At 41.0% G+C, this 10,991-nt stretch overlaps 3 protein-coding genes across 3 annotated transcripts in view; 2 read left to right on the forward strand and 1 right to left on the reverse strand.

The window, feature by feature from the left end:
- rac2 (Rac family small GTPase 2) overlaps window positions 1-3,579 on the reverse strand; it is a 9,696-nt gene extending 6,117 nt beyond the window's left edge. Inside the window, exon 1 of the mRNA XM_083676302.1 lies at window positions 3,425-3,579. Within this exon, the coding sequence (XP_083532428.1) occupies window positions 3,425-3,459 (35 nt within the window). The 5' untranslated portion in view covers window positions 3,460-3,579. The remainder of the gene's footprint in view (window positions 1-3,424) is intronic.
- apol (apolipoprotein L) overlaps window positions 1-10,991 on the forward strand; it is a 194,109-nt gene that overhangs the window by 42,710 nt on the left and 140,408 nt on the right. The gene's annotated exons all lie outside the window — the stretch shown is intronic.
- On the forward strand, window positions 4,008-10,861 carry cyth4a (cytohesin 4a). Its single transcript, XM_083677835.1, has 13 exons — window positions 4,008-4,072; window positions 5,093-5,175; window positions 5,444-5,508; window positions 6,173-6,239; window positions 7,203-7,321; window positions 7,564-7,644; window positions 7,763-7,875; window positions 8,070-8,218; window positions 8,490-8,601; window positions 8,785-8,861; window positions 8,999-9,070; window positions 9,332-9,480; window positions 9,666-10,861. The coding sequence occupies exons 1-13, from the start codon at window positions 4,033-4,035 to the stop codon at window positions 9,751-9,753; spliced, it is 1,215 nt and encodes a 404-aa protein (XP_083533961.1). The 5' UTR covers window positions 4,008-4,032; the 3' UTR covers window positions 9,754-10,861.

Here is a 10,991-nt window from a genome sequence, read left to right on the forward strand (position 1 = left end):
AATCATTCATGAGCATTTAAGATGTTAAAAAGTATCAGATGAAAGTATGTCATTTAAAATCTGTTGTAGTCCATTCACATAATCAAATGGCACAGTGACAGAGCCGACACTGTTCTCCTGTACATGCCAATATAATGGCTGTTCATCCACACACACACACACACACACACAAGGGGAAGAATAAATAGCATAAGAGGGTCTGAATTCTTTCAACCTCCAGTATGGTGACCAGAAACCAGCTTTCCCTGACTGCATTTCACTGTTCAAAAACACCTCTGACTGCAGTGAATAGAGAGTCGCTGTTGGGAGTGAAATTCCACGGAGGAGCGTGCACCTGCATGTACAGGCACGAGGGAAGGAATGCTCAGCTGTGGAGCAATCCCAACTGGAATGTTTAGGTTACAAAGTGACACCCTGGGCTACACGTTCCATGAGCTTTTCCTTAAAGGTTGCCTCGAACTTGATTGTCATTAGGGTTTGACAGAAGACACAAAATCCTTTCCATTCAAGCCCTGGAGAAACATTTATTAACATTTAAACTATAATTGATTCTCTAGTATATAGTACAAAGAAGGGGCAAGATAGAGATACTATACATAAGTTACAGAAGTTAGTGTCAGTGTACAATGTCTATCTCTGCCAGCCTCTGACTCACACACACATGCAGTTGCCACTGCTCTGAGTCAAAGTAGGGGGACCCCCGGCTCGAGTGCCTCCTACTCTCCACCTGCTCTCAAGGCATGAGGCTCTCTCTCTCTCTCTCTCTCTCTCTATCTCTCTCACTAACACCTGTCCCGCATGGAACCCCTACACACAGATGGGACAGAGAGAACAGGTGTAACAGAATTGGGATATAAACTCCTCAAGTTGAAATACCCCCATCTGCGTTATTGAATTTCTCGGTTTTCGGGTGGTGTAATTAGTTAACATTGGGTATTTCGGTGATGGGTATGTGTGTTGGCATACAGAGGACGCAGGTTCGAGACTCACATGAGCGTGGAGTACAAGGAAGCAATACAGTTTGTGACAGAGTAATGACTGTTACACAGGGATAAATTGACTGTCCAGATCCATGGATATCATTGTCATAACTTGCATGTATAACATGGTACAGTACATGTCCTTATCTGCAACTATAAGAGTGTGGTTGTTCTTTGGTATGAAACAGTAAAAAGGTGTTCCTTTGAGCTGTTGGTGCATTTACACATTCAAATTTTACAAATGACTTTTAGTGGCAATGGTGCTTTGCTTACATATTATATTCATTGGTTCATTAAAAATGCTCTTGGGAGCAACTGAAGATAAATCATGGTATTAATCTGAGATGTCAGTCATTACTAAATTTGACTTCAAAAGCCAACTGCTGTTGCTGTTAATTTTTAATGCTCCCAGACTCAACTCATATCAAATGAGGATCCTCAGTATTACAAAAACCAAACAACCTGAGTCCTGGGAGTAGGAATGCATTCATTTTGAATCAAGTCTAAATTCCACACCCAAAATAAATCTGGTGGCCTATTAGTTTTGGCATCCCAGCCAAAATGTGTCACAGAGAAACCACAAGCCTCTCCAGCCCTCATGCATATAAAGTATGGCGGTAGTCACTCAATATGCCATCAATGCCTTTATATCTCAGTCTTTGAACTTCCCCCATGAATCTTTAAGCATCGGTCTGTCTCTCCTTGGGCTCCTACTCTGCATGGGGCTGCATCAGTAGGGTCCTTATAGGAGGTGACAATCAGGACAGCTGAGACACAGGGAGCCTTGTTTGAAGTCTCCCTTTGAAACATAGTTCTTGTTTTCACTTGCTCTATCGCCCTCACCATCTCTCCTAGCTGTCAAATAGCTACCCACGCTGCGCAGTTCTCAGCCAGCTCAGAATTCATGCACTTCAGTTTCCCACTGATTGTCAAGGTCAAACCAACCCCCCAACATGCCGTAGAGACAGGTCTATTTCTGAAAGTGAAGCTGGGCAACTTGCAGTGGAAATCATGCGTACACATTTCACTTGTCACCCTTTGGGTGAAGAAATTGACAAGGTTTCTTGGCATGACCAAATACTATGCAGCACTGATGTGGTGTGGTATCTGATGGCAAGCTGAATAGTGCAAATCCTCCCTCCAGTACTACACAATGCCTGAGAAATGTCAGGCCTTCGTCAAGCACACAGTACCATGCTTGCAGGCGTCCATCACTCTACCACCACTCTGGCATATATTACTTTAAAAAGCACTCTAATAACCACAGGGTAAGGACTTTTAGACAGATATTTTAGGCTAGTATAAATGTTCCTGTCATCTCCCGTATGTAATGAGGTTGTGTTGTGGAAGTTGGAGCAGAGTGAAGAGGTGTGTTATAGCTGTGTTTTCACTCCCTCAGAACTCACCAGTGAACCAGAGACCAAAGAGGAACTAACCTACAGTATCAAAAAAGCACAACAGGAACTTATCGGTAGCAAAAAGAGAAGAACAGTCAAATAAACGCATTCAACTCACTGTAGCACCAGATAGACCTGCTGCCTTTACATAGTTTTTTCTATTATTTAGCACCATTGTCCTCAACAGCTACTGTCTCAATTTCCCTCTCTCGCCTACACCTACTAATCCCAATCTCCTGCTTACATCTCAGCATCCATTTTGTCTTCAATGTGTCAACTATTTTACAAAGACACTTCCTGCTTTCTGATGAGTGCACTTTGGTTTGCCAGACAATTTCTTCCAACTTGATTAGAGGTAAAACTGTCAGTTTTAACTCATCATCAATTCCTCAACTTGATGTTTAAATCCACATGTAAACTGGGACCTTTAAAGTGTGTTTATCAATAAAATTGACTCTACTACGAAGTTCTCGCCTGGAGGGAATATTACTGAAACTGATAGGGATCGGCTGTTTCAGACCTCTGGGCATCAGGTTCAAAGCCAGATAGGCTCTGTGCACTAAAACACTACCACCTCAAAATCTATTTGTGACAGAGACAAGCCATATAATATTGTGTCAAAACCATTGGTGTCTTCAAGCAACACTGTTTCCCTTCAGCATCACGCTGAACGACAGATATTAAATCACTGTAACAAACTGGTCCAGTGACCTAGAGTATGCCATCTCAATGCAACTTGCCATTACTCTCCCTTGGTAACTTATCACAACACTATGTAGCTGTGTCTCACCTTACTTACTGCATCATCATAACAATTTACAATTCAATTCATTATGCAAAACAATATTTTTTTGTTATTTAGTGAGTGCACATTAAAGTAGGCTACACTACAAAGTTAGGCTTTTAAATGTGTTAGGCTTTTAAATGACAAACAACACAGGAAGAAGATGGTTTTCAATACATCAATTTGTTACACACCCAGATCCGAACTTCAAACATTTCAGGTGAACTTGCGCTTACAAAAGTAACTTCAAAATAATAACTCACCCATCTCCAACCACCACGCATTTTATGGCTTGCATTTTCCAAGCGCAAGTTAAACGACGTATTACTTATTAAGCAAATAATAATGACAACAAAGTTAAATCATGTGCAAGACAGGAAATAAGTTTGCCTCTATCTTGTCCACCGCCCCGTATATATCGCGCTCACTACTGTGTTGGAGCGCGGCGCGCTTGAAATGATTGCGGTCGAAGTCCATGCACATTTCTGATAGGAGGAAGTATGTGAAATAAAGATATCTATATTATCACAAACATTGTATTGATAAAATGCTCAGTGATTTATCTGGAGTCGTGCTACTCAAAAGTTTGCAAATGTTATCTTATTTAGTTATTGGCTTTGCCCATACACTTGAGATGCTTGGGTCACTGTACTGTAATGCACTACAGTCGTATTTTCACTAGATGGGGCCAGACATCAAGGACTCGATCACCCCCGCCCCCACACATACATACACACACAGTGTCTCTACAGTGTATTTGGGTAGCATTGACTGGAAGAGGCCTGATCAGTGTCACTTGGTACGTTTAGCATCTGCCCTACTTTTCACACTGTTTCCTGTATAGCCACAGTCACTCTCCATCAGCAGCAACATGGGCTGCCGAAGAAAAGACAGCTTCCTCTGGGGAAAAGGTAGGCTTTTATTCTGTACAATAACATTTAACGTCACTGAATATGACACTTTTTTGTTTTGATGTCAAATAGGCTAATGGTGTGTTTAAGTCTAATCAAACATTGTCACTGTTACATTTAATTGTCAGATTAGTAGTAGGGCTGTGACTAAACAAAATTATTTTACTTTGACTTAAATAAATGATGAACTAAATGATTTCAATGAGATGAGACAGTAGAAATGTGTCAGGAGAGTTTGAGTCTACAGTTAGTTAATGCTTTCTAATGTTCCCACCATGATATTTACAGTATACTGTGCTGTAAAATCAGCTGCAAGAGTTCAAGTGGGGAGAGTTGCTCTATTTACCATTTCAGTTTCACACAAGTTTTAGTCTCTATCCATGCTGGGAAGTATCTCCAGACTGTGTATAGGGACATCTTGTCACACTGCCTCTGGACTGATCTCATATGTGAGGGTCAAGAAATCTTTTGAAATGTTGTTACCTACACAGACCAAATGAATCAGTCATATTGGGAAGCATATACAGATGGGGTTTGGCATGGAATATTACAGATTGCACTATGTAGTTTGGCTGTGAAAAAGGAGAACTGACTACTGAATGAATGATAGGTGTGTTGGGTGACATAGCATGAGTCTCATCTACAGTAAGAACTGTGAGAAATTGATAAGAAGAAAAGAGAAGCCATATATCAGCTACTAATGGACATGGCTACTGTGGTTTTCTCTGTACAAAGACAAGTTCAGCAATTATTGTGAACAAAGTGCTGAGAAAGGCAGGATGCAGTTACGTGTGTGAGAGCGTGGGTATGTGGGTGGTTGTCAAGGCAATTTTCTGAGTAACAATTAAATATTTTGAGTCTGATTTCTGTAGGAAGCTTTTTAATCAATGGCTGTGTCTGATTGCTCAGCCATGCATTTGCTGACCATGAAGTCCTTTAAAGTTTGATTGTATATAGTTTGTATATAGTTTGTATCGTTTGATGTATTCATGTTAGTGAATATTTGTGTATCCTCCACAGCTTCCACAAACCTCAGCTCAATGGAGATTCAGCAGATTGAAACTATTAAGTTTCATAAGAATGACCTGCTAGATGATATTCAGGTACTGTGGCTAATGCTCTCAACAAGCACTATGCAAAATCACACTGAAGCAACATTTTGTGGACTGTAGTACAACTCACAATAGCTATCACAAGGCCCCCTTCAAAAACGTATGACATCTTAGAGGATTGCAATTTTGTGAATAGAATGACGTCTAATGTACTGTGCCAATGCCCGGTATGAGTCACTTGCCACAGCTACAGCTCCAATAATGTAATAGTGTCATAATGTCACCTCTTGTCCAATCAACATCATTTCCTCTTTCTTAGAAACTGAGGTTGGAGATTGAGAACGTCATGACGGAAATCCAGAACACTGAGCTGGACGAGGAGAAGTATGTTTGAGCTTTCACAATGGTTACAAGGTTACAATGGGCCTGTTGGGCTTCTTCCTCTTTTCAAGTTAGCCACAATACATTGCAAAGCATACTTTAGTAAAAACATTGTAAATACCCAGCCACTGTAGCTGTAAATCTGGTAAAGTAAGACAGATTATCACATACAGTAGTTTAAGCACTCAATCATCTGTTTACTTTTACACTCATGTTTACATTGAGGCTCCTCCCACATGCATGATAGGTCATGCCCTCCTAGGCATTAACTTACAGTGACTGGAGGAGAGAGGGGGTCATACTTGATACTTCCCTCCACCTGTGGTCACCTCCTCATGCAGGTGAACCTTAGTTGTATACTATATTGTCCTTTTGAGGAACAAATTCCTTCCCTCAAAAAGGCATTATGGCTTTGAGAAGGAATAGGGCAGAGTGCGGGTGTATGAGTGTGGGTGTTTGTGTTTGTGTGTTTCCTGTTTCTTTAGTTGCAATGACAAGAAAGTGGTAGACCTCTAGTATGTTAGCAGCATGAAACATAGTGACATGTTCCTGGCAGGACCACCACACCTCACTGTACGTCATCTCAATGTTGATAGCACCCATGGAGAAGTGTGTCATCATTAACCATTGTTAATCCGCCCACTCATTTGAATTTGTCTATCCCTAGTAAAAATGTTGTGAGGAACAAGAAGTTCTTATGTGGGAAAAAGAAGTTCAACATGGACCCCAAAAAGGTGAGTTTAAGTCACATGACTAGGGCCCAGCATGTTTTCCTGCTCAGGTCACATGGTTTTGGTCATGGTCAATATGCAATACACTAAAATCCACAAAAACATCAATATATCATAGACTGTATCAGATATGTATTGACACGTGACATGCTGATAAGCCTGCTAGCATTAAAGGAGCAAAGATATACTGTACAGTATCTTTAAATAGTTTACATATATTTCCATGTGGAGCCTAGCAACAGCAGAGGTAACCTACTAGACGACAAAAAAATAATCTGGCACAGAAATGGATGCTAAGACATGACTGAACTGCAGAACTGCAAGTGGTGCAGAAGCAGAGAGAGAGTGAGAGCGAGAGAGAGAGAGAGAGAGAGAGAGAGAGAGAGAGCAAGAGAGAGAGAGAGCGAGAGAGAGAGAGAGAGGGAGAGAGAGAGAGGGAGAGAGAGAGAGAGAGAGAGAGAGCAAGAGAGAGAGAGAGCGAGAGAGAGAGAGAGGGAGAGAGAGAGAGGGAGAGAGAGAGAGAGAGAGAGAGAGAGGCAGAGAACGAGAATTGAATATAGAGAGTGAGAAAACCACCACATCCTGTTCCGTGAAGAGAAGCGGAGGCCTACATACTCTAGGCATCTGCCGAAACCACAATGATAGTCTTACCCCCCCCCCATCTCCTCTCAGAGGTCAACACTAAAAAAAACGACCACCCTGCACACAGCAATCGCGTGCAAGAACGCAGAGGCAAGCAGATTCCATATGTTGTTTGCATTAATTAGATTTGAACAGATGTGTTGTATCCAGTGGCTAGGCATGGCGTGAAGACTGTTCAGACATCCTATGTGCATGACCACCACTGTGAATTGATAATACTGCTTTAGGGCCACTTTCTGTTTCAATGTCCTACTATTCATACATGTGTTCTAAATCAATTGATGTAGTATTCACTCACTGACTGAATATGCTCTCTTGCTACAGGGTATTAAATATCTTGTTGGAAACAACCTGTTGGAATGGACAGCTGACGAAGTGGCTGAGTTCTTATATAAAGAGGAAGGACTGAACAAGACGGCCATAGGGAACTTCCTGGGAGAGAGGTATACAACATAGATACAGTATACAACCATATGCTGTTACAACTGGTCTATACCTACACACAACCGTCTGTTGAAACCTGACAATAGAATTGATGAGGATAATGATAACCAGTATAATGACAGTGTTATTGATTGGTATGGTGATGAATCACCTTGCTGATTATGATAATGATGAGGATGGTGGATTAACTATAATCATCCGTCACTACGTTGCTGATGTGTTCTTGTTTGTGTATGAACAGGGAAGAAATGCACCTTAAGATTCTCAAAGCCTTCGTAGACCTTCATGAGTTCTCCGACCTGAATCTGGTACAGGCATTGAGGTAAATTTGCACTAATATGTTCCCTTACAAACATCATTTTAACATAGAGTGAATCACATTGGTCCCTCCCTGGTGTGTTTGACAGTGTCTCTTCCTTCCTCTTCCTGTCTCACTGTAGGCAGTTCCTGTGGAGTTTCAGACTCCCTGGTGAGGCTCAGAAGATTGACAGGATGATGGAGACCTTCGCCACACGCTACTGTGACTGCAACGCAGGGGTCTTCCAATCAACAGGTAAAGGCTGGAGCCTGGAGGGGGGGGGGGGGGGGGGGGGGGCTGGCTTTACATCATTTGTGCATTTGTGCTGCAGATTATGATACAGAGTTGAAAGTGTGATTATGATACAGTCGGTGTGTGTGTGTGTGTGTGTGTGTGTGTGTGTGTGTGTGTGTGTGTGTGTGTGTGTGTTTGTGTTTGTGTTTCCTCAGACACCTGCTATATCCTGTCCTTTGCCATCATCATGCTAAACACCAGTCTTCACAACCCCAGTGTGAAGGACAAGCCCACACTGGAGCGCTTCATCAGTATGAACAGGGGCATCAACAACGGTGGAGACTTGCCCAACGATCTGCTCTTGGTGAGGGCCCAATATGGGGGTTACAGTTGGTCAGGGGTTGGTCAAGGGTCATGTCTTCACTCAAAACAACTCTCCTTTGACTTCAAACACACAGAGTGACTGCAGATTTAGCCAATGAGCGATTTAAGGGTGCGATGATGTTTGATCTTGTCATTTCTATGCTTTTCCGAACAAAGTTTCAAGTGATTTTTTTTCAAGTGAAGTATTTATTCAGTCTTAAATGATCATCATTTTAAAAATACGTTTTTGTAACCCTTCAAATGATATCTAGAAACTGTATGAGAGTATTCGGAACGAGCCTTTCAAAATCCCGGAGGATGATGGGAATGACCTCACACACACATTCTTCAATCCAGACAGAGAGGGCTGGCTGCTCAAAATAGGTGAGATGATCAGCAGCGTCACAATCTGAGAGAGAATTGTGTTATTGTCGTGTCATTATCAAACAAATACTAAACTGACCTGAGGATCTGGTTTCTTTATGGAGATAGGAAGATTGATAGAGATTATTAATCTTACCATGATATGATGACATTTTGTTTGATAAAACCTTTTAATCCATGCAGGGGGCAGAGTGAAAACCTGGAAGAGGAGGTGGTTTATTTTGACAGACAGCTGCCTGTACTACTTTGAGTATACCACAGTGAGTAGGCCACTTTCTGATATTCTGATAGGTGGAATTATGGATACATTGTGGATACGATATGAAAGTAGTGCTTTATTTTCTTGCTAAACCAAAGCACCTCTCTCTCTCTCTTTCTCTCTCTCTCTCTCTCTCAGGATAAAGACCCCATTGGGATCATTCCTCTTGAGAACTTGGGTGTCAGAGAGGTAGAAGAACCAAGCAAACTGGTACAGTGCATTTCGCTTTATTTGGACATCACAGCTACCTTATTAGCTGTGACAGCATTGCATGAGTCATAGCTTCCCTTCTGAATGAGGATCAATTAGTTTAATTTATGCGTAATTAGAGTAAACCATTACAGGATTGGATAAAGAATGCATTTTTGCAAGTGATTGTAAATACCCTTATGATTTAGTTTTATGTGTTGTGAACCTGTGTGTGTGTGTGTGTGTGTGTGTGTGTGTATGTGTATGTGTGTTTGTGAACAGTTTTGTCTAGAGATCTTTCACCCCAAGGGGCAGAAGATCAAGGCGTGTAAGACGGAGAATGGAGGCAAGGTGGTGGAGGGGAAACATCACTCCTACAGGCTTAGTGCAGCCACAGCAGAGGAACGAGACGACTGGATAGAGTCCATAAGGTCAGAACCACAGCCCATGAAGCCTCTGAAAACACATACCACTGTACATACTGTAGACTTCACTAATTATCTGCCTTATAATGGAGCCACCAATCAGAAGTTGTCAATCCAATGGATTAAGTGACCCTGACATGGAATGAGATTTGCTCACTTTATTTATCCCACTCTTAATCTTTTTTCCTCAGAGCAAGTATCACTAAGGATCCCTTCTATGACCTGGTGACACTTCGCAAGAGGAAAGTCATCAACAACAACAATGGCGCACAGGACTGAGACATAGGGCGTCATGGGAAAAGAAACTGTAGTAGATCCTTTCTCTCTCTTTCTCTCCCCAACAGCCTGTGCTGTGAAATTCTCGAGGGATGACCCAGGCAAATTGAAAATGGAGCTTGAGACAATGCTGTACAGTATGATGCAATACTGTAACTCTGACACTTTACGCCGGGAGGCTAAATGAAACGTGACCAGCATGTGGTCGACAGTACTGTATGTGACAAAAACAGCTACTCCCAACACCTCATACTGTATGTCTAATTGTATCAATTACTGTATGATGTACAGTGTATTAGCCACTCAGCTAGTTAAATGGTATAAAATGTTTTAGAGTAAATGTGTCATCACGTCAGACACGTCAGAGCAAGTTGAGGACATTGTCAGAAAAAGGTGGGACAGAATGAGTTGTGCTGAAAAGGAGCTGGAGGCAAAGCTGTGTGCGTAGCATCTTGTTTGATACATTTTTCATTTGTTAATAAGACAATAAGAATATCTTGTTACAGTATACATTGAAATTGATAGTTCAATTTAAGATATGCCTGTGTAAACAAAATGCATGCATGCAAACAGTACGGAAATGTTATTTAGAGAAGAGAAACCAATTTTGCATAAATCATTTCACTTCCTAATCAACCTCGGCACTAACAGGCCATTTCCTCATGCAAGCTCAAGAGGTACGAGGATTACCGTTACATAGACACAAACTTAATACAGGAGGGTTAGGGTTGATGAATGATGATTAATTGATGAATTCAATTAATATTGATGAACAGTCATTGATCAATGGGCTCACACAAACATGAGTAACCTTATTGTTTAATATATAATATATATAACTGCTGTAATTTTATTTTAAGATAAACCAATTATCTATTGGTTATTCAATGTTATTTATAATTCTTTGGTGCCTTTTGTGATTATTGTTAGTGAATATTATAGGTGATTTTTATATGTATTGATTTTTATTTTTTTATTCTTAAAATATATGTATCAAGTCTTGTAAATATATGTAGATATTGTACACATATTTTTATAATGCAATATTTGATTAGAAAGTGATGACATATTTGTCCTTAAATTGATTTAAAATGCACAATAGTTTTGTATGTGTGTGCTGTGTTCTCAACAAAGATGATGTCACCCACATAGATGATGCAGTGTCATAGGGCAAAATACTGAGCACTAAAAAAAAAAAGAGGCCATAAGACCAACGGCCCTCTCAGAATCTCCAGCAGATG

The sequence above is a fragment of the Argentina silus genome (assembly GCF_951799395.1).
Source record: "Argentina silus genome assembly, chromosome: 9".
NCBI lineage: Eukaryota > Metazoa > Chordata > Actinopteri > Argentiniformes > Argentinidae > Argentina > Argentina silus.

What these genes read in the sequence shown, in the direction of transcription:
- cyth4a (XM_083677835.1), top strand. Translation starts at nt 4,033, where the DNA reads ATGGGCTGCCGAAGAAAAGACAGCTTCCTCTGGGGAAAAG. An exon ending in GGGCTGGCTGCTCAAAATAG is followed by an intron (nt 8,602 to 8,784) that starts GTGAGATGATCA and finishes TAATCCATGCAG; the next exon opens with GGGGCAGAGTGAAAACCTGG. An exon ending in ACTACTTTGAGTATACCACA is followed by an intron (nt 8,862 to 8,998) that starts GTGAGTAGGCCA and finishes TCTCTCTCTCAG; the next exon opens with GATAAAGACCCCATTGGGAT.